General features: G+C 56.2%; 1 protein-coding gene across 1 annotated transcript in view; it reads left to right on the forward strand.

Moving 5' to 3' along the window:
• Positions 1-737: 737 nt before the first annotated feature.
• Positions 738-23160, forward strand: part of kmt2a (lysine (K)-specific methyltransferase 2A) — a 35774-nt gene continuing 13351 nt past the window's right edge. Inside the window, 25 exon segments of the mRNA XM_084673542.1 lie at positions 738-994; positions 8312-8384; positions 8546-10201; positions 10204-11840; positions 12834-13011; positions 13312-13537; positions 13670-13734; positions 14069-14629; positions 14825-15168; positions 15333-15479; positions 16106-16204; positions 16336-16456; positions 16663-16776; positions 18861-19045; positions 19232-19405; positions 20019-20129; positions 20280-20353; positions 21029-21240; positions 21342-21442; positions 21567-21704; positions 21890-22048; positions 22264-22381; positions 22470-22548; positions 22690-22835; positions 22937-23098. Of these exon segments, the coding sequence (XP_084529668.1) occupies positions 749-994; positions 8312-8384; positions 8546-10201; positions 10204-11840; positions 12834-13011; positions 13312-13537; positions 13670-13734; positions 14069-14629; positions 14825-15168; positions 15333-15479; positions 16106-16204; positions 16336-16456; positions 16663-16776; positions 18861-19045; positions 19232-19405; positions 20019-20129; positions 20280-20353; positions 21029-21240; positions 21342-21442; positions 21567-21704; positions 21890-22048; positions 22264-22381; positions 22470-22548; positions 22690-22835; positions 22937-23098 (7126 nt within the window). The 5' untranslated portion in view covers positions 738-748.

The raw sequence follows: 23160 nt of genomic DNA on the forward strand, positions 1-23160 counted from the left end.
ATAAGGAGCAATACTACTTAAAATACAGAAGCATTTTTCCCGGGATGCTGCATAACAAATAAGCAGTTTATTGTACACTGCATTGACAAAGCATGGTTTAAACATGAATAAAGTATACAATATTTCTTGAGCCCGTATACCCAATATGCGCAAAAAAAGTTAGCGTTAAACAAGGGGAAAGGATGGAGAACTCCAATTGGATAATTGATTAATTGGATAATAATAACTGACCAGTAATGACTCTAGAATTAGATGACAACTGCTGGTTTATGGATATTTCTTGCAGGGAAGGAGCAGGACTCGTGCCCATTTTACCGCTGCACAGCTCGGATGTGCAATTATAGTTATTGGTGTTGTAATAAAAAACGTATTTTATACCTTGTGTTTTATGTAGTTAATCTAACGCCGTAGGTTTCCTGGTTCCTGCGCATGTGCTTTAATACCTACTATATTTCTGTGGACAGAGTACGAGAAGGCACTGTCGTTGAGTTGGCTACAAACCCTTGTGGTTTGACTGAGTCGCTTTTCCCGGGGTAATGCCATGGAACCTGTTTTTGATCTAGCCACTCAGCATCTAGATAGGAACACAGAGACGGGAATGCGTTGTTGGGGCTTCACGATTTCAACCCTGTAACATGGATAATGATATTTATGTTCATTGGAGAGTGGAGGATGTGTGTGTGTAATGCTGGTTTAGGTGTCCGCCCACTGAGTTGTCTGATCGGAGGGCAGGCAGGCAGAGTGTAAAATGGCGCACAGCTGTCGGTGGCGGTTCCCTGCTCGGCCCGGAGGGAGCAGCAACTCGGGCACCGGGAAGAGAGCGGGCCGAATCCGGGTCACTGCCTCTCTCCGACCGGGCACAGGGACTTACCCTAACACGACCGGCCTCGGACCTGGGTTTGATGCTGCGTTACAAGTCTCCTCTGCCATCGGTAGCAACCTGCAGAAATTTCGGGATGTTTTGGGGGAGTCGAGCGGCTCCAGCAGTGGAGAGGTAAGGACCAGTTTGATAGCTGGTGTGTGGTTCATGACTATAGTGAGTGTTACACTACAGTAACTTGATATTTGGTTAGCTATCTAACTAGGTAGGTCCACCAAGAGTTTCACGTCTCATGCCGCCAGCTTGGTAGGTGAACTTGCTGACAATCTGGGTAGCAAGCTGGCTAGTTCAAGTCAACTTTTATTAACTGGCTAACTTAGCAAGCTTGTTAGCATAAGACCGTTGGCCTTTCTGGCTAGCATCAGTGAGGCAATCAAAACAATTAATTTGAGCTAACGTGGGCAATAGTAGTCCGTTTCCCAAAATTGTAGGAATGTCTTGGCTAAGTTAGTTAGCTTGCTAGCTAGTGGAGGAACTAGCTGGTTCATCATATGAACAGCAGAATTCACATGAAGAGGATCATTCACGACCCTGCTTAGCTAGTAGCGTATGATGACTTGTTTAGCCTGCCTTCAGCTCCCTGTATAGCTACTTGTGTTTGAAGTATTGAGTAGTTTCTCGTGTCAAGCCGTTACTGCTAGCGCAATTCACACAGACTGACACTCAGAATTGATGCTTTATTTTGAGGCTACTGACTAGCGGGAAAGGTGCAGGAGAGAACTGTGAATCAGACTAGAAAGCGAGTTTATAATATAGGTTTTTTAGCTGGCAAGACTTGTTCCCCGTACCTTGCTTGCTAGGGTTTGGTGAGTCTGAGTGTGTGTCTGGTGCCATTTGGTGCCCTGGAAGCAACTGTTCGACCCCCCATATGGCTAGACTGCTTGAAAACAAAACATGCAGGGAAGAGGGCAAGATACGAGTTGTGGTCCACGCTAGTGCGGCCAACTATTATCTAGTTTTAAATCTTATTTTCCCATCCCATATCAGAAAAATGGAAGTATCCGACAAACTCATTTATTCGAAGTGCTTCTCTAGAAAAAGCAAGTGCTTGCTGCCAGGTGTCAAATCTTGGAACAGTCTCAGCTTTTCAGGAGCGCTAGCGCAAGCTACTGTAGCTGAACGTAGCGACTATGGGCTAGTTACCGTGCCAAACCAATTCGTGTCTGCTAGTACCAGAAGTATTCTGTTTAACTTGCAGCGTGACCACTTGGGGGTTATTAGTATGTTGATCGTGAAACAAAGATGGCCAATACGTTTGCTTCCATGCTTTTGTAGTTGGCGTGAACGCACGCCTAGCTTGCTAGCTAGCTAACGTTTGCCAGTCAGTGTGCACTAGCACTACGCACTACGCCACGCTAGCCATGGGAGCACTTGGTGATGCATACAAGGAAAATGGGAGGTGGACATGTTTTCCCCCTCTCCACACAGTGCGTAGCTAGCATAAAAATAGTCGGAATTGTGGTAACTGCTGGCAGAAGAGGCGTGCTGGAGCAGAGGACGCTTTAAAACATATGGCGAGAATCTGGAGGGTTTCATCAGACGTAAAGGGCTGTGATTTGTTCTTATTATTACATATTAGCAGTGGAGTACTGACAGGGCGCTCTTCAGCTACAATAACAACGAGGCTGGACGGACCTTGTGATGTGGGGGTGTGTTCGCTTTAGCGAACTACCATCTTCCTTTTCCATGATGAGCACGCGTCCGTTGCAGTGGGAGTAGACCGTGCGCGTATTCTCCACTGTTGTCGAACCGTTGATGTTCATGTGAACCACTCATTGTTTGTAAACATTCGAAAGCAACGTTTATTTTTGTGTACTGCTGTATATTTTCCTGCGGTAAATTGGGCGTCCCGCTAAACTGTTGTACAGTACACACTGTTCTGATGTTGTGATTGGTCCGCATTACGGTCCATACCTCAATGAAATGTAACTGCTCGCCTCTCAAGTGGTCCCCAGTGTAATGAAGAAGAGTCTCGGATGAAACACTGATCCAATTCAATTTACATCCCATCCGGCGGTGTTAGTATAAGATTGATTAAACACATGAGATCAAACATTAAAATCCACTGCCTTGATCTTGACTGCTTTAGGCACAAGTGATAATTTTCAGGAGGAACTGTATAGTTTGTGTAGTTTGAGTGAATAGTGCCTCAGGGCTTCCAGTCTTTCTGCAGATAAGAGGAGCAGAGAGGAGAGAAGGAGGGGAGGCTGAGGGGCTGCTATCTGGAGGGACGGGGGCAGATGTCCCAGAGGAGGCAGCGGTACAGGGACGGTGTGGACACAGCATGGTGGTTCCATTGAGAGGGGATGTTGCGCCTGGCCTGGTCCGGTCTGGCCAGAGAAACGATACTGGGATTGTTCTGGCTCACTGTTGCCTGCTGGGCCCACGGGGAAGCTTGTAGCCAGACAAACTGCCCCCCCCCCCCCCCATCCCCCTATCCCGCCTTCCAGGCAGGCCCAAATCTATTCACACACACACTCTCGTCTGAGGCAGAGAGCAACTTTTCTTCTGACAGCTGCCACTTTGGAATAGATTAGGGAGACCTATTGGGGCGCCTCAAAAGGGGCTTGTGTTGCTGTTGTTGTCCAAATGGAAGCATTTGCTGGCTTTTGTCGCTGTGTGTCGAAAATTAATCTTCCTGATCCATCCAAATGTTAGAATTGTGTTTAGTGGATACTGGCTTGCCTAACCACCGCCAATGTTGACTTTTAGGGGAACCAAACCCCCCTCTCTTCCCTAAGTGTCAAACACACACACACACCTCTCTCTTTGTTTTTCTTTTTTGGGTAATTGTTTTCTTTTGCTATCCTACTGTCTAGTTGCTCAGGCTCCCTGCTCTGTCTGGCCCCAGATTAAGACCAATGTTTAATCACTCATACAGAAGTGCGGGGCGGTGAATAAAGGTATCAGACCCGGTTCTTCTCTGCCCCACTGGGTTTATATAACTGGTGTGTTTGAGTGGAAGGACTCTGGTCTGGCAGGTGTTTGGCCTATTTACATGAACAAGCCCCCCTCCCCCTCTCCCTCCCCCCAGACCTTCCCCCCAGACAGCGTGTGGATGGGAGGAGGAAGCTTTGTGTCATCCTTTATTCCAGCTCTCCCTAAGTGCGGGCGGCTGAAAGAGTGCAGGCTGAGGTATCAAAGGCTGGGGGAGTGCCCCCCCCCCTCCCTCAGGGAGCACGCTGGGGGGGATTAGTCACAGGCCCTTCCAGCCATGGCTTTATGCTGCAGCCGGGCAAAGGGCTTTCACCCCCTCTTCAGAAAGAGACCACTGTGTATGAGTGTGTGTCTCCCCCCACACCCTACACACACAAACTTTATGTCCCTTATTGCACCTCTTCAGCCTTTGTTTTGACTAGTGCTCTAGTGTGCGAGTATTTCAGGCTCCTTGTCTGTCTCAGTCCCTGTGTCTCCCTGCCTGTCTCTCCCTCCCTGTCTCTATCAGTCCCTGCCTGTCTGCTCTCAGTCCCTGGCCTGCCTTTCTGGTGCTCCAGGTCCGCTGCTCCCTGTCCTGACTTGGTGGGTGGGAGGTGTTGGAACATGAGGCATCAGTCAGCAACACCAACATGAACTCCTGTGCTTGCCTCCAGGACTAGGTGTCGCGTGGCTCTGAGCTGAGCCTCACAAATGTGAGCAGAAACTCTGCCTTTCAACACTTTGCCTTTAATCACCTGGAACTCATACCAACCTTTTGGTGGACACGGCCTCTGGCTAATTAGCTTGGCTTAGGCTTTGCTCACATTTGCCGGCCAGCTAAAAATGCAACCCCTATTCCTAGAGTGAGATGTCTCTTGTGCAATGGCTCACTGGCCCGTTCGACTGGACTTCCTGTTTTTCCTGCGGATTCCAGGAAGGATTGTGACATCACAGGTGTGTACTATGTGGTGATGTCATCCTGCTGAGATGGGGGGGGGGGGCAGTGGGAGGACAGAGCCACAGAGCGACTGAGAAGTTAACTAGAAGCAGCAGCCAATTATAAATGGGAGGTATTTTCATGTGGGAGGTATGTTCTGTTTGAGGGTCTCTGCTGCAGCAGTGTGGCTAGGGGGTGAGGGGTGGGGGGTAGGTTGTAGTAATGAGAGGTTTAGAGACTAGCTGAAGGGAATCAGTACTCTATCAAATATCCCCCAGTGGTACAGCTAATGATCACGTACACTACTTGATGTGGCTAAGTGGGCTGCCAGTGATGAGATGTGTGTGTGTGTGTCTGAACATCTTTAAAAAAGCTCTTCGCTTTGTTGACAGCTACAGTAGACTCTTCTGGAAAGCCTTCTTTAACAAGCCTGGTTGGAGGTCCTGAACCGTTTCAGCAAGCCTGATTTCTCCTCCTGGTTGTCCTAGCGAAGGGACGCCCATCCCCACTCACCTCCCACACCTGGGTAGCAGTGATGAAGCCCATCACAGCGGCCTCTTCCCCACATCCGGCTGAGGCCTGAAGAGAGGCTGCCAGGGGCTGTCCCAGTAAACCGATATCAGCATACTGATACTAGTCACTTCCTCCTAGTCAAACCTGCATCTGCATCTCACCAAACCTGTGGTAGGCTTAGATCAGTTCACCTCCAGTAGGCTTAGACATGATCACCTCCAGTAGACCTCGACATGATCACCTCCAGTAGGCTTAGACATGATCACCTCCAGTAGGCTTAGACATGATCACCTCCAGTAGACCTCGACATGATCACCTCCAGTAAGCCTCTATCCAATAAGCTGCTGTAGGCTTAGATGTGATGACCTGATTCAGAGCACCTCAATGTCCAGATGAACACGATGGAGATCTAAAACACCCCAACCACAGGGTAGCCAGGGTAACGGTGGGGTAACAGTAGACTGCTGCAGGTTTGTTTTCCAGCATGCAGAGAAAGAGAGGCAGGTAGTGAGTGTTACTACAGCAGCCTGCTTCTCCTCATCCCCCTCTCCTCTCCTGGGAGAGGTTGAAAATAGAAAACCAGGATACTACACTACTGTGTCCTCCCCACCCCCATCCTCAGCCCGCTAACCTCTAGCTGTACTCTTGCTGTAAGCTGCGTTACACACCATGTTTACTACTTGCGGTCTCTCCCTCCCTCCCTCCCTCCCTCCCATGCACGCACACACACACACGCACACACAGGGAGGGGGGTGTGTGTGTTTGACACACACATCTCTGTCCTGTTTGGACAGAGATATAGTAAGCTTCTGTGTTAGCTTGATCAAGCCCCACCTCCTTTCATCCTCCGGTCGCCCCGGGAGACGAGGCGGACTCTGCTGCTGTACCATGTGGTAGACATGCTGCTCCCTACCTCTCCCTTCTTTCCTTCCTTCCTCCCCCCCTCCCTCACTTCCCTGCCTCCTTCCTCCCCTTTCTCTCTCCACGCCCCCCCCCCCATTCTCGCTCCTTCCTTTCCATGCCCTCTCGCCTTTCCCCCTGCTTTCCTAGCTCTCCTCCTTGCTTCTCTCCTTCATCCCCTTTATCTCTCCATCCCCCTCTTTCCCACTTCCTCTCTCTTCTTTCACTACCACTCTCTCTCCTTCCTCTCATCTTTTTCGTCTCTCCCCCTATACTTTTCTTTCTCTTTCTCCCCCTCTTCCTCCTCCCCATTTCCTTCTCCCTCCCTCCCCCCCCCCCCCCTCCCTCCCTCTCTGTCTCATGTTCTGCTTGTTTACATCTTGGCTCTGTGGTTGACGCGGAGGGGTGGGTGTGTGGCTGACGTGAATCGGAGGGGGGAGGGATGTGTTTGCCCTGCTGCCTGCCCGCCCGCCCGCCCGGCTGTGTGTGTATGTTTGTGTGTGTGTGCGTGTGCGCACACGTGTGGGTGTATTGTGCATTTGTGTGCTTCTGTATACATGCATGTGTGTGCGGTCATGGGTGTTTGTGTGTGAGCTGCATTTCCTGCCCAAGGCAGAGTTGTGATGTCGTTGAGAGCTACTATTCCCCGCCCCCTGCCCCTACTATGCCCTGCCCCCTGCCCCGCTCTGTCACCTAGCAGCCTGGAAGGGGGAGGTGTAATGCTAAGGGAGGGAGAAACTCAGAGAGAGAAAACGAGATGGGTTGGAAAGAGAGAGAGAGATTGAGCGATATGGGGAAGAGAGAGACATGGGGAGAGAGAGTGAGAGATGTGGGAGGGCGAGAGAGTGTGAGAGACATGGGGAGAGAGAGTGAAATGTGGGAGGGCGAGAGAGTGTGAGAGAGATGGGGAAGGGAGTGAGTGAGAGATGGGGAAGGGAGTGAGTGAGAGAGAGATGGGAGAGAGGATGGTTGTGTTGCAGCTGACGTGTCCTCCCCTGCCTGGCTTCATCCGCTCCAGTGTTGACAGCAGGTTTGCTGGCTGCTCGTAACCTCAGCTCTGATCAGTACAACGCGTGCATTGTGTTGTGATCTCATCACTGGCAGGCAGTGCGTTGACCTGGAGGTGTGTGTGTGTACATGCGTGAGTGTAGCCGTCTTAGACAGCAGCTGCCCTACAAACTGGGACTGAAGGGCTTGGCGTGACTGCAGTACTACACGCAGCTATAAATAAAGATGAAATGACACGCCCCCCTCACTCCTTCTCGCTCTTTCTCACACACACACACACACACACACACACCTACCTTCTATGCTGTGAGGATGAACAGCACAAAAAGACTGACAAGTGATGAGAAGCCCCAGGGCTGCTGACCTGGCCCTCCCCTCTCCTGCCCTGGGGGCGTCTGGTGGGGGGTCGGGGGGGGGGGGGGGGGGGGGCAACTGGCATAAGGTGGGGTAGGACAGATAATAAGCCTCTATTTGGGACATGGCATTGATTGAAGGAGATTAGAGAGAGCGTATTTCTATGCCTGCGTGTGTGAGTTTGATGTGGTGGCTGAGACTGCCCTCTCTGGGTGGGACTAATCAGCTTAGTGGTGAGGCTACAGAGGAGACAACAGGACTCTTAGCAGGCCAGACGTGGAGAGACCCTGACTGTGCGAGAGAGAATCTGTGTGCGTGTGACTGTTTTTGAGGGATGGTGTGTGAGATAATCGTGTAGGAGTGTGTGTGAGAGAGAGAGCGTGTGTGTGTGTGTGTGTGTGAGAGAGAGAGAGAGAGAGAGAGAGAGCGTGTGTGTGTGTGTGTGTGTGTGTGTGTGAGAGAGTTAATGCTCAGGGCCGTCGGTAGCTTTCGGCACCTCATCATGACAGCAGGGAGACAGAAATGGAGAGAGAAGCCGAATGAGTCAGCAGCAAAGAGATTAGACACACACATACACACTGTGGTTTCTGACGTGTGTGTGTGTGTAGATAACTGTGGTTCTCAGTCCATAGATGAATCAGGAAGAATGTAGGGCAGGTATCAGTAATGTTATGAGGCTGGTCTGCTAGTCTGTCGTTACCCAGCTCTCCACAGCTGCTGCAGCTCTGCAGGAGACTTCCGGCATGTTCCGGATGGATGAGGCAGCAGGCCTTATCATATCTCTCCTTGTTTGTGCTCCGCAGGACGAAGCGTTTGGGGGTTTTGGTACCGTCAGTGAACACAGCAGAGTACAGAGCCCAGTACGGGCTGCAGAGGGTAAGCACACACACACACACACACACACACACACACACACACACACACACACACACACACACACTGATGGATATGAGTGTGTGTGTAAGAGTATATGCACATGGGGAAAGCATGTACACTTTCAAGTGTTTTCTTCTGTTACCGTGTGTGTGTGCGTCCAGGTCCTCCATGGCAGGAGAAGAAGCCCAGAGGCCGGCCCCCCAGAACACCGACTGCCCAGAAAGCAGCGTCGGGCCTCGTCCCCCCTTCCTCCTCCCCTTCCTCCTCCTCTTCCTCGCCGGCCCCGGGGCGGCCGGACGGCGCCGAGCAGCCGGGCCAGAAGGTGAAGCGTCTGCCCGGCAGGCCCCCTGGCTCCGGGGAGAAGAAGCGTGGGCGTCCGCCCACTGCGGGCACCCCGAGACCCTGGCACCCCGGGGAGGAGGGCCGGCCGGCCGGGCCGGAGCAGGAGGACGACGACGAGGACAAGGACAGGAAGTGGTCCAAGCGGACGCCGCTGGGCTCGGTCCAGCAGCAGGACCCCGAGGCGAAGGGCGGCGACGCCAAGCTGACCAAGCTGAAGCGCCTCCGCGAGGTGAAGCTCAGCCCGCTCAAGTCCCGCCTCCAGGCCATCGCCAGGAAGGGCGTGGCCGCGCCGGGCGTGCCGCGGCGCCGACGCGGGCGCCCGCCCTCTGCCGAGCGCCTCAAAGCTCAGGCCGCCGCCGCCCAGGCCTCGGGCCTGGAGGGGAACCACAAGGCTGCCAGGGGGAGAGACTCCCACCCTCCCCTGAGCCCGGAGCCCCCCTCGCCGGCCACCTCGCCGCCGGCCTCCCCCTCCCCCTCCAGGCTGGGCCGGCCCCTGGGCCTGCGGCAGAGCCCGCGGCACATCAAGCCGGCCAGGATGGTGCCGCCCGCCAAGCGCACAGACGCCACCATCGCCAAGCAGCTGCTGCAGAGGGCCAAGAAGGGGGTGCAGATGAAGAAGCTGCTGGGGAACGAGGCGGCGGCCGTGGGGGCGCCGGGGGCAGCGGGCGGCGAGGGCGCCATCCACCGCAGGAGGCGGACCCAGCTGAAGAACATCCGGCAGTTCATCATGCCCGTGGTGAGCACCGTGTCGCTGCGCATCATCAAGACGCCCAAGCGCTTCATGGAGGACGAGGGCGGCTTCGGGGCTCCGCCCCCCCACATGAAGGTGCCCAGGTTGGAGGCGCCCCCTTCCGTCGTGGCGGCGGCGGCGGCAACCGCCCCTCCCCCCTCCTCGGCCTCCCCCGTCCAGGCCTCGTCAGCCTCCAACGCCGGGACGCCCACCCCTTCCGACTCCCTCCCTCCCCCGCCGGCCCCCGCCGCCACGCCCGGCGCCCCGCCCCCGCCGGCCAGCATGCTGGCGGGCGGGGGCGCCACCAACGGCCGGTTCAGCAGCAGTGCGGCGTCCTGCGGCTCCATGTCCCAGCACTCCTCCCAGCTGTCCTCGGCCGAGTCGTCCCGCTCCAGCAGCCCCAGCCTGGACGACTCGTCGTGCGACTCCCAGGCCTCAGAGGCCACGCAGGCCCCGTCGGAGGCCGAGCACCGCCACGGGCGCGGCCGCTCCTCCTCCTCCCCCCAGGCGGAGCTGCACGCCTCGCCGCCCCCCTCGCCGCCCTCGGAGCCGGAGGTTCTGGTGGAGCGGGGCCGGCGAGGTCGGAGAGGCCAGGGGTCGGGGCGGGGCAGCGTTGGGGGGCGGGGCAGGGGCATCTTGACCAGTGGGGGGAAGAAGGCCATCATCAGCCCCGCAACGGGGGTCCTCATGTCCTCTTCCGCCCTGGCCGCCTCCCAGCAGGCCTCCTCCACCGCCTCCTCTTCCTCCTCCCCCCGCCCCCCCCGCTCCTCACCCCGCCCCAGCCGCCCCAGTCCGCCGCCTCCAACGCGGGCGGCCCCGTCAGCGAGCACCACTCCCAGTCCCCCTGGATCCTGCCGCACCCCATCGCCCCCTTCCTGCAGACCCCGGCCTCGCTGGACAAGCGGGGGGGCAGCAGGTCCATCCTGAGGGAGCCCACGTTCCGCTGGACCTCCCAGGCTCGCTCCCAGCACCACTACTTCTCCTCCGCCAAGTATGCCAAGGAGGGCCTGATCAGGAAGCCCGTCTTCGATAACTTCCGCCCGCCGCCTCTCACCGCCGAGGACGTGGGCCTGATGCCTGGCGGGGGCGGGGGCGGGGCCGGGGCCGGGGGCGGGGTCACGCCGGGGGGCTTCCCAGCCCAGGGAGGGGGGTCCGGCTCCAGCTCCGGCTCGCGCCTCTTCTCTCCCCTCCACCACCACCATCACCAGCCCCCATCCTCGAGGTTCGAGCCGCCCCCTCTCCAGAAGCGCAGTCTGTTGCGAGCCCCGCGCTTCACCCCCAGCGAGGCCCACTCCCGGATCTTTGAGTCCGTCACCCTGCACTCTTCTTCGGGCAGCAGCCCCGGGTCGCTGTCCCCCCTCCACACCTCCTCCAGCTCGTTACGGCCAATCAGACTCAAGAAGAGGCGGGCCCTGGGAACTTTGCGCAGCCAGCCGCGGTCCCCGTCGCACTCCATGACCCGGCGAAGCAGCCAATCAGGAGGCCAGGCGTCCGGGCGGGGGCCGTCGGATCTGCCGGGGATGGGGGGCTCTGTGTCGGGCTCTCTGCCCGTGGCGGGGGGCGGGGTGGGGGCGCCCCCCAACCCTCTAGTCACTAGTGCCTTAACTCCTGCCTCCTTCAGCACCTTCTCCAGCCACGGGGCCCTGGGCCTGCCCTCGCACGCCTCCTCCGACAGCAGGAGGGCGGTTGCCGGCATGGCTTCTTCCTCCTCCCAGCTCTTCCCTCTGTTTGCTTCCAGCTCCCAGGAGCCAGGCCGGGGTGGCGGGGGGAGGGCCGAAGGGGGCAGGAGCGCCCCGGCCCCCAAGGAGAAGGACAGGGACACGGAGAAAAGCAGGGAGCGAGAGAAGGAAAACAAGAGGGAGGGGAGGAAGGAGTGGGAGAAGAGGGGAGGGAAGGTCTCCACGCCCGACGCCTCCCCGAGCCCTGCCTCCAGCCTGTTCTCCGCCGAGGGAAGGGAGACAGACGACTGCATTTCATCCCTCGCTCCAAAAAAGACTCCCGGACGAAAGAAGCCGGCATCCGTGGACTCTTCCTCCACCGAAGCTCCGCCCACCGACAAGGGGGCGCTCCAGACCCCTCCCCCCTCCCTGTCCAAGGGTCGTCTGACCAAGAAGGGGCGGCCCTCAGAGAGGGGGGCAGACCCAGAGTTGGAGGACCAGGAGAGGGAGAAACCAAGTGCCCCAACCCAGCCAGCGGGTGGCGTCCCCGGGCAGGCGCAGGGCAGACAGGCCCCCGCCCCGTCTCTTTGCTCCATGCTGGCCCATGCAGACAAGCAGCCGGTGGCTGACAAGAGTGTGGCACGCGTGCTGAGGAAGGCTAAGGACCAACTCTTCAGTATCGAGAAGATCAAGTCCCTCAAACCCCCTGACCAGCCTAAAGCCCAGGTCTGTGTGTCTCTCTCTCTCTCTCTCTCTCTCTCTCTCTCTCTCTCTCTCTCTCTCTCTCTCTCCTCCTCTGACTCATCCTGCCCTCCCTTTCTTCTTGCTCTCCACCTCATCGTCTTGTTTTTGCGCTCCCTATCTGCATCTCTCACGTCGCAGACTTCCCTTTGATATTGACGCTTGTGTTAGTTTATCAGTTGATCCTGGTTGGTGTATCACCCTAGCCGTAGAGGCCCCAGTATTGTAACTCTGAATACTCCCCTACAGAGTTATTACTCAGAGTGAAACCTGTTGACAGGAAAGTCCCAGAAAGGGGGTTATGTTAGGGGAATTCTGGCAACCTCATGCATTATGCAGCGAGAGTCTCAGGGACTGATCTGAAAGTTATTTTGTGTAAAAACACTCAAAACGATCAACCCAACCCAGGCACCGGTACTGAGGTGACTGTCAGCGAGGGGTTGCGTTCCTTTTCATACTTTCGTGACTGTGTGTTTCAAACCGTTTGGTGACAGTAAAGACATGGAGCTGAGTCTCTCCTCCCCTGTGGCACATATGCACATCACATGTGAACCTTAACTTGTCTATTTCCTAACATTTCCATATCTGAACTTCTCTATCTCGACACATATCTATATCGTTTCTTCTCTTATTAACACATACACATATCTTTACTTGTATTTTGAAATATATATCTGACTTTTCTTTATTTTAAACATCTGTATCTTTACTTTTCTACTTTAAAATGAATCTTTACAATTGACTTCTCTAGATGTAAATATAACTGCATCTGAATGCATCTGTGGACTTCTCCACATCTGAACATGTAGCTGTGTTGTGCTATTTCTACGTTCTGCCCTGTTTGGATTCCAGCGCACAGATTTGGACAGAAAGGATCCGACTGTGCTGTGTGTCCTGTCTAGCCTCCATGTGGTTGTTGACGTGTGTGTGTGTGTCCAGGGTCAGGAGAGTGACGTGTGTGTGTGTGTGTGTGTCCAGGGTCAGGAGAGCGATTCGTCCGAGGCGTCCGTCCGTGGCCCTCGCATCAAACATGTGTGCCGGCGTGCGGCCGTGGCGCTGGGGCGGAACCGGGCCGTGTTCCCTGACGACATGCCCACCCTCAGTGCCTTGCCCTGGGAGGAGAGGGAGAAGATCCTGTCTTCCATGGGAAACGACGGTGAGAACCACAACCCCCCTTGAACCGCATCAGAACCACAGCCATGCTAGAATCACATTAGAACCAAACCACACCCAGACAATTGATAGGGATTTTGCCCACAAGGCCGCTTTACTTATCAAAACAGTTAAGTTAAGTTTGGATGAACTTGTGTACTGTGGTTGCTTTGGTGATTATCAACAGTAGAGCACAATGCACTCCATTCTTAACACAAACGTTTAGGCTACCATCTCTCTTGAGTAGATCAGTATTATCTTGTGTCTCATTCGCTTCCTGCTTCCAAACACCCTGGCTCTGTAGACAAATCATCAGTGGCGGGTTCAGAGGAGGCGGAGCCACAGTCCCCGCCCATCAAGCCGGTGACCCGCAACAAGTCTCTGCAGGAGGCCCCGCCCAGGAAGGGGCGTCGATCTCGTCGCTGCGGCCAGTGCCCCGGCTGCCAGGTGCCTGAGGACTGTGGTGTGTGCACCAACTGTCTGGACAAGCCAAAGTTTGGGGGACGCAATATCAAGAAGCAGTGTTGCAAGTGAGTCTGGTGGCGATGTTGTAGGTGGTGTGTGTGTGTGAGAGAGAGAGAGTGTGTGTGTGTGTGTGTGAGAGTGTGTGTGTGTGAGAGAGTGTCTGCGTGGGTCTAACGTGGTGTCTCCTCTTTTCCCAGGGTGAGGAAGTGTCAGAACCTCCAGTGGATGCCTTCCAAGATGATCCTCCAGAAGCAGGGCAAAGGTCAGCCACGTCCTCACTCCCATCAATCTCTCTGTGGGTCTCCTCGTCTTTCTCTCCTTGTCTATCTTTATCTCTCTCTCTCTCTCTCTCTCTCTCTCTCTCTCTCTCTCTCTCTCTCTCTCTCTCTCTCTCTCTCTCTCTCTCTCTCTCTCTCTCCCTCTCTCAGCCACTTCCTCTATCCCAGTCTCTTCCCTATCTCTCTGTTTCCCTCTCTTTATCCTTGTATCTTTCTTCATTTATTTTTCTCTTTCTCTCACTCTTTTGCTCGTCTCTATCTCTGTGTCTTGTTCCTCATCTCTCTCTGAAGAACGCTTTTATCTGTTTTCTCCTTCAGGCAAGAAAGACAAGAAGAAGAAGCTGTCCGATAAGAAGGAGGGGCTTGTGAAAGGGCCAATATCAGAGTCGGGTCTCAAGACGGCTCCTCCCATTCTGAAGGAGGAGCCTCCACGCAGGAAGAGTGAGACTCCTCCCCCAAAGGCAGGCGAGGAGAAGCAGTCGTCTCCACCCTCCACCCCTAGCGAGCCCCCTCAGCCACCCAGCTCAACCCCCACCCCTGCCCAGACACCAGGCCCCACCCTGGAGGCAAAACAAGTGCCACCCCCAACCAACCAGAGCAGTAAGAAAGGACTGAAGTCACAGCAGCCCACCCCTCCCTCCTCTTCCTCCTCTTCCTCCTCCTCTTCTTCCTCTTCTTCCTCCTCTTCCTCCTCCTCTTCTCCGTCCCAGAGCTCCCCGTCCCCTCCAGCCCAATCCCAGCTGCCCTCCCAGCAGCAGCAACGCCCTTCACCCAATCAGGCGCCGTCAAAAAAGGATGCCCTGCCCAAGGTCCCGCCCTCAGAGCCTAAGAGGAAGCCCCAGCCGCAACCGGGTCTGGCCACACCCACACCAGACACAGGTCAGAGAACCTTCCAGAGATCCATGCTAATAATACCAACAGAAAGGCTCAAAGGGGAGGCTTGTGCCCACCTTGTGCACAGTGATCAACCGTGGCCGTGTAACATCACATTCTTATTTGTCTTGTTGTCAAGTGGGCCTACCATTACTGACCTCCCTCCCTCCCTCTGTATGTCCGCTCCACCCCTCCATGCAGCGTACGAGTCCAAGCCGCAGCAGCTGAAGAAGTCGTCGGGGCGCTCCCTCCCCTCTCCTCCTCTGAAGCCCAGGCAGAAGGAGCGGGAGAGAGAGAAGGAGAAGGCCCCCGCCCCCAGAGCCCTGAGCAGCAGCCGGGCTTTAAACTGGCAGAGCACTCCCTCGGGGGGGCGGCCCTGGCCCCGGGCGCCCTGGGACGGAGTGCACCGCATCCGACTGGACTTCCAGCGCCGGGCCGCTGAGCCGGACAGGGTGTGGCAGGCCGGCGGGCTCAGCCTCCTCACCTCCACGCCCATTACGCCTCGCGTCATCTGCTTCCTGTGCGCCAGCAGTGGCGACGTCGAGGTGAGGGGGGGGGGGGGTTCTGTAAATACCTATTGACATTAAACAGCAATCAAAGTAAACATCAATAGTTGATATGCATGGAGGGGGGGGGGGACTGGGTGTTTTGTGAGCACGGTAACACACACTAACACACACTCTGACGGCCTCGCTCTCTTCCTCTCTAGTTTGTCTTCTGCCAGGTGTGCTGTGAGCCCTTCCATCTGTTCTGCCTGGCCGAGGCAGAGCGCCCCCTGGAGGAGCAGAGGGAGAACTGGTGCTGCCGGCTGTGCCGCTTCTGCCAAACCTGCGGAAGGCAGCACCAGAAGACCAAAGTAAGTCCTGGTCATCCTGGGATGGGGAGGTACTGGATCGTACTGGGTGGTACTGGGTCTAGGTCTTACTGGGTCTGGTCCATTATGATCTTGGTCCTATCTGGGTAAGGATGGAGGACAGTGTGATTGACTGCAGGAAGCTGATATCCATGGATGAAGCCTCCCTCCTTGCAGCTCACAAACATGCTGAGAGAAAGCTACAAGTCCAAAGTGAATGAATTACTCATTGGTGGCGTTCAGAAACTGACCGAATCTGTTGGTATTTTTCCGTAGGTATTAATAGATTGTTGAGGTATTTTTCCATGACCTCATCAGCCTGCTCAGACAGTTGTGCATAGCTGTAGACATCAGCTGTTGTCTGGCTGGCCCTGTGGTCATGAATGAGGAAACAGAGCCCATTCTCAGTGGTCTAACCTCTCTGACATCTCTCCCCCCTCTCTGACATCTCTCACTCTCACTCTCTCTCTCCCTCCCTCTCTCTCTCTCTCTCTCTCTCTCTCTCTGTCTCTCTTTCTCTCCCTCTCCCTGCCTCTCTCTCTCTCTCTCTCTCTCTCTCTCTCTCTCTCTCTCTCTCTCTCTGTCTCTGTCTCTGTCTCTTTCTTTCTCCCTCTCTCTCTCCCCTACAGCAGCCTCTGCTGGAGTGTGATAAGTGCCGTAACAGCTACCACCCCGAGTGCCTGGCCCCCAACCACCCCACCACCCCCACCAAGAAGAAGAGAGTCTGGGTGCGTACACACACACACACACACGTGTCTCCATGATCACCACCTACCTCCTCCAGACCTCCATCCTCTCTCCCTCTGCTCTGCAAGGGTGACAGTACTAACACTCCTGTGGTGTGTGTGTGTGTGTCCAGGTGTGCACCAAGTGTGTGCGCTGTAAGAGTTGTGGAGCCACCAAGCCCGGGAAGGCGTGGGACGCCCAGTGGTCACATGACTTCTCACTCTGTCACGACTGTGCCAAACTCTTTGCTAAAGGTGAGTCGTCAGGGTGCCGCAGAACTGCAATACCCACAAGGCCCTGAGTGGCGCTGAACTACAACAACCATGAGTCGACAACCAGAATTGAATATAGATAGAACTACAATACCCACAAGGCTGAGCAATGCTGAACTTCTGAACAAGCTGAACACATCCCTGAGATACCTGATGCATTTTTGCACGTGTGTGTGTGTGTTGCCCAGGTAACTTCTGCCCGCTGTGTAACAAGTGCTATGACGATGACGACTTTGACAGCAAGATGATGCAGTGTGGCCGCTGTGACCACTGGGTGCACTCCAAGTGTGAGGACCTGACAGGTGAGAGACACTGAGGGGTCAGGGGGAGGAGGGGGTGACAGGTGAGAGACACTGAGGGGTCAGGGGGAGGAGGGGGTGACAGGTGAGAGACACTGAGGGGTCAGGGGGAGGAGGGGGTGACAGGTGAGAGACACTGAGGGGTCAGGGGGAGGAGGGGGTGACAGGTGAGAGACACTGAGGGGGAGGGGGGAGGAGGGGGTGACAGGTGAGAGACACTGAGGGGGAGGGGGGAGGAGGGGGTGACAGGTGAGAGACACTGAGGGGGAGGGGGGAGGAGGGGGTGACAGGTGAGAGACACTGAGGGGGAGGGGGGAGGAGGGGGTGACAGGTGAGAGACACTGAGGGGGAGGGGGGAGGAGGGGGTGACAGGTGAGAGACACTGAGGGGGGGGGGGGAGGAGGGGGTGACAGGTGAGAGACACTGAGGGGGAGGGGGGGAGGAGGGGGTGACAGGTGAGAGACACTGAGGGGGAGGGGGGGAGGAGGGGGTGACAGGTGAGAGACACTGAGGGGGAGGGGGGAGGAGGGGGTGACAGGTGAGAGACACTGAGGGGGAGGGGGGAGGAGGGGGTGACAGGTGAGAGACACTGAGGGGGAGGGGGGAGGAGGGGGTGACAGGTGAGAGACACTGAGGGGGAGGGGGGAGGAGGGGGTGACAGGTGAGAGACACTGAGGGGGAGGGGGGAGGAGGGGGTGACAGGTGAGAGACACTGAGGGGGAGGGGGGAGGAGGGGGTGACAGGTGAGAGACACTGAGGGGGAGGGGGGAGGAGGGGGTGACAGGTGAGAGACACTGAGGGGGAGGGGGGAGGAGGGGGTGACAGGTGAGAGACACTGAGGGGGAGGGGGGAGGAGGGGGTGACAGGTGAGAGACACTGAGGGGTCAGGGGGAGGAGGGGGTGACAGGTGAGAGACACTGAGGGGGAGGGGGGAGGAGGGGGTGACAGGTGAGAGACACTGAGGGGGAGGGGGGAGGAGGGGGTGACAGGTGAGAGACACTGAGGGGGAGGGGGGAGGAGGGGGTGACAGGTGAGAGACACTGAGGGGTCAGGGGGAGGAGGGGGTGACAGGTGAGAGACACTGAGGGGGAGGGGGGAGGAGGGGGTGACAGGTGAGAGACACTGAGGGGGAGGGGGGAGGAGGGGGTGACAGGTGAGAGACACTGAGGGGGAGGGGGGAGGAGGGGGTGACAGGTGAGAGACACTGAGGGGGAGGGGGGAGGAGGGGGTGACAGGTGAGAGACACTGAGGGGTCAGGGGGAGGAGGGGGTGACAGGTGAGAGACACTGAGGGGTCAGGGGGAGGAGGGGGTGACAGGTGAGAGACACTGAGGGGTCAGGGGGGAGGAGGGGGTGACAGGTGAGAGACACTGAGGGGTCAGGGGGAGGAGGGGGTGACAGGTGAGAGACACTGAGGGGTCAGGGGGAGGAGGGGGTGACAGGTGAGAGACACTGAGGGGGAGGGGGGAGGAGGGGGTGACAGGTGAGAGACACTGAGGGGTCAGGGGGAGGAGGGGGTGACAGGTGAGAGACACTGAGGGGTCAGGGGGAGGAGGGGGTGACAGGTGAGAGACACTGAGGGGTCAGGGGGAGGAGGGGGTGACAGGTGAGAGACACTGAGGGGGAGGGGGGAGGAGGGGGTGACAGGTGAGAGACACTGAGGGGTCAGGGGGAGGAGGGGGTGACAGGTGAGAGACACTGAGGGGGAGGGGGGAGGAGGGGGTGACAGGTGAGAGACACTGAGGGGTCAGGGGGAGGAGGGGGTGACAGGTGAGAGACACTGAGGGGTCAGGGGGAGGAGGGGGTGACAGGTGAGAGACACTGAGGGGTCAGGGGGAGGAGGGGGGTGCTGGGGAGGAGTGATGTGTGTTGATGGCGTATCAGAGAGGGATGACAGGTGCAGGATGAGTGGGCTAACAAATCTCTCTCACTCTCTCTGTGTCTTTCTCTTTTCTCTTTCTTTCTCTCCCTCTCTCTTTTTCATCTCTCTCGATGTCTGTCTCCTCTCTCTCTTTATCCCGTTCTCCCTCCTTTCTCTCTCCATATCCCTCTGTCTCTCTCTCTCCTTCTCTCTCTCTCTGTCTCTAGATGAGATGTACGAGTTAATGTCCAAGCTGCCAGAGAGCGTGGCCTACACCTGCACCCACTGTACGGAGCGCCCCCCGGCGGAGTGGAGGACTGCCCTGGAGAGGGAGCAGCAGGCTGGCATCCGACAGGTCCTCACGGCCCTGCTCAACTCCCGCACCTCCACACACCTGCTGCGCTACCGCCAGGTGAGGCTGCACACGCACACACACGTGTCCACACACCTGCTACACAGGCTGTCTCTCACACAAACACACACGCGTGTCAACATATCTGCTACCACACACACACACACCGAGTGAGCCTCGGACACAATAGAAGACATGTACCTTTTACGACACATGCTCACACACACTCCTCCGCCCCCTCCTCAGGCGGTGATGAAGCCCCCAGAGCTGAACCCAGAGACGGAGGAGAGGCTCCCCTCCCGGAGGTCCCCCGAGGGCCCCGACCCCCCTGTCTTGACTGAGGTGGGGCCCCCCAGCGACTCCCCCCCAGACCTGGAGTCCGTGGAGAAGAAGATGGACCGAGGGCTCTACAAGTCTGTGGTACGTTCCACCCCGCGCTTACACACCTAAACACACACACACATGTTGTCCATCCATCCCTGTGGGGACTCAGAGTTCAGTCCCATTAAAAATTCAGTCTCCCCTAACCTCGAACATTAGCTGCAAACCTAACCTCAACCCCAAATCGAAGCCAAACCATATCTCTTAACCTTAACAATAAAACTATACCTAACTCCTGACCCCAGCCCTTAACCCTTAATGTGATTCTAGCACAGCCGTAACCCTAAACCCCTAAACAACCCTAGAAGTAGCAACGAAAGAAAATGGATTTCTGTTCCCCACAAGGCTATTAAAACAAAGCCAATACACACATGCGCGCACATGGACATACACTCTGATCTGAACAGTCTACCACCCGCCAGCTAGCCAGGTGCACTCACTTTGTTGTTCACAGGTGAGAGGAGATCACAGCCTCACACCTCCTGCACACAATGTCACCCTGCGGGAGAACATAGCACAGACAGGCCTGTGTGTGTGTGTGTGTGTGTGTGTGGCCAGGAGGGAGGTAGCTGACGAGAGAAGGCTGGGAGGGGAGGAAGGGAGGAGAGGTTCACTGAAAGGGCACACGTAACTTTCCGAGCGTGTGTTTCAGCTGGAGTTCAGTGATGACATTGTGAAGATCATCCAGGCAGCCATGAACAGTGATGGAGGCCAGCCAGAGAACCGCAAGGCCAACAGCATGGTCAAGAGCTTCTTCACACGGGTCAGTGACGACACCCACTTGCACCCACCTGGGGCCTCTGTCTGGCCAGGGTGAACCGAATCAAATGCGCCTAAAGCAATCAGGCTGGTGTTAATTATGCTGCTACGGTTAACAACCACATTCTTCCATTTCCTTCTCTGTCTGTCACAGCAAATGGAGAGGGTCTTCCCTTGGTTTAAAGTGAAGGAGTCCAGCTACTGGGAAAGTCACCAAGTCTCCCCCAAGTGAGTGTCTATCAGGTCCTGGTGTTTCCGCTGGGTTTCTGCGTGTGTGTGTGTGACATGGGACAATCTTTCGAGGTGTACACACGGTCACATCGAGGATTCACTCTGAGATGATGTGCTGAATTAGTAATGTTGCTGAGGCTGATAGGGTTACGATGAGGGGGGGGGGGGGGGGGTGTTAGACCTGGTTGCTATGGGGTGGCTCGGCTTGAGGGGCTGGAGGAGGAGATAGAGATCTATAGGGGAGGGCGGGGGAGGAGACCCCTTCACTTAGCTCTGCATCAGCTGTCTAGCCCTGCTTGCAGCCTTCAGTGTCTCTCTCTCTCTCTCTCCCTGTCTTTCTTCATCATGCTCTTTCTCACCATTTTTCCTTCCTTCCTCTCACACGCTCTCTCTTCTATCTTGTTGTCTCTTTTTCTCTCACTGTCTGTTCTCTCTGCTCTTTCTCTCTCTCTATCTCTCTCTCTCTCTCTCCCCCTCTCAGCGATGTAAGATTACAGCTCCTTGACTCCCAGACAGCCTGTGGTCGACTTGTGGTTAGATAGCTGATCTAGCCCATTTGTTAAACAGCGTCTGTTTCAGGAGGACTTTTTATCAGGATAATCTAGGCTGTGGGTCTTCTATGCATGTGCCTCATTCATCTGTGTGTGTGTGTGTGTGTGTCTGTGTGTGCAGCAGTGGACTCCTCCCCCACGCCGTCCTGCCCCCCTCCCTGGACCACAACTACGCCCAGTGGCAGGAGCGTGAGGAGCAGTCCCGGGCCGAGCAGCCCCCCCTCATGAAGAAGATCATCCCGGCTCCCCGGCCCAAGACCCCCGGGGAGCCCGACTCCCCCACCTTCCCCGCGCCGCCTCCCCATCTGCCTCCCCCTCCCCCCCTGCTGCACGGTGAGGGCTGCCGGCACAGTCACAGACTCAGCTCTGGCTCCGCTCTGCTTTCTGTTCTCCTGGTGGTAACGTGTGTGTGTGTGTGTGTCTCACTCTGACAGACCTGGGTCGTGAGGACAGTCCTGACGTCCTCCCTCCACCAGGGGTCAGCGACAACCGTCAGTGTGTTCTGTGTCTGAAGTACGGGGACGAGAACACCAACGTAAGTCTCGCCTCTCCACACACACACACACAAATACAAAAACATGCACACTTAAACACACACATACAAAGAGCCTATAAGCACAGCCTCATTGAAAACCCTCTGTGTGTGTGTGTGTCTTCAGGAGGGCGGCCGGCTCCTGTACATGGGTCAGAATGAGTGGACCCATGTGAACTGTGCTCTGTGGTCGGCTGAGGTGTTTGAGGATGACGACGGCTCTCTGAAGAACGTCCACATGGCCGTGCACCGAGGGAGGCAGCTGGTGAGGCAGGAGGCCTCTAGAGGCAGCAGGGATGGGGAAGATGTATAGAGCTGGCTGTGTAGACCAGACATTCACAAATTGGACATTTCTATAGCTTTTTATTGTCTGACAATGTCACTTTCTAATGCATGTTTGTGTGTGTCGGCCTGTGTGTGTGTGTGTATGGCCCTCCCTCCCCTCCCCAGCGCTGTGAGAGCTGCCAGAGGCCTGGGGCCACTGTGGGCTGCTGTCTGACCTCCTGCTCCAGCTCCTACCACTTCATGTGCGCCCGGCAGAAACACTGTGTCTTCCTGGAGGACAAGAAGGTCTACTGCCAACGCCACAGGGACCTCAGCAAGGGGGAGGTGAGAGCAAGCCTGGTCTGGAGCCCTATCCTGTCCCATGTTCACTGTAGTTGGGGTTAGGGTTAGCTTGCCTCTGGAGGGAGCCTGTAGTTACTGTACACTGCCTCTAGGGGGTGCCTTATCTGTCCTCTGTTGGCTGTAGCACTGCAGACTGTACCCTGCCTCTAGGGAGTGTCACTGTTGTGTTGACTGTAGTTCCTGTACCCTGCCTCTAGGTGGTGTCTGAGTCTGGGTTTGAGGTGACCCGGCGGGTTCTGGTGGACCTGGAGGGGATCAGCCTCAAGAAGAAGTTCCTCACAGGCCTGGAGCCCGAGAATGTCCACATGATGATAGGTGTGTGTGTGTGCGTGTGTGTGTTTGAGTGTGACAGACACGAGTACCTGTACTCTCCATTTGACTGACCCTCTGTGTGTTTCTGCAGGCTCTTTGACCATCGACTGTCTGGGAATACTGACTGAGCTGTCGGACTGTGAGCGCAAACTCTTCCCCATAGGATACCAGTAAGGACATCCTGTTTGCAGTCAGATGCACTATATCAGAGTATATCTTCAGTATACTAATACAGACCAAATCAGGGAAAAACCATGAAAAATGTGTTTTCATGAATGTCATGTGCTTTTTCTGTGCGTGTGTGTGTCCAGGTGTTCCAGGGTGTACTGGAGTACCCTAGATGCCCGCAAGCGTTGTGTGTACACCTGCAGGATCCTGGTGTGTCGCCCCCCAGTGGTGGAGTCTGAGATGTCGGCTCCAGAAGAGAACCGCACCATCGCACACAGCCCTCTCTCAGGTACAGACACACACATCAGTAAACATGCTTATTCCGTGTTATTTATCAGTGTGAAGATGTACAGCGCCTCATGGTGTGTCTCTACCCCCCCCACCCCCCAGATAAAGAGCTGTCTCCGTGGTCGGACCCCTTCGACTCCCCCAAGCGCTCTGACGCCCTGTCCCCCCCCACTACCCCTAAACTGAGGGTGTACTCCCGCAACAGGCACCCCAGCTACCCCCCCTGTCAGCGATCACCAGGGTCCAGACCTCTGCCCTCTCCAGGTAGACACGCCCACACACATACATCCCACACACGCACACACTCATCCTGTACCCGTCATACC

The sequence above is a fragment of the Hypomesus nipponensis genome, chromosome 15 (assembly GCF_054491055.1).
Source record: "Hypomesus nipponensis isolate SF chromosome 15, ASM5449105v1, whole genome shotgun sequence".
Lineage (NCBI taxonomy): Eukaryota > Metazoa > Chordata > Actinopteri > Osmeriformes > Osmeridae > Hypomesus > Hypomesus nipponensis.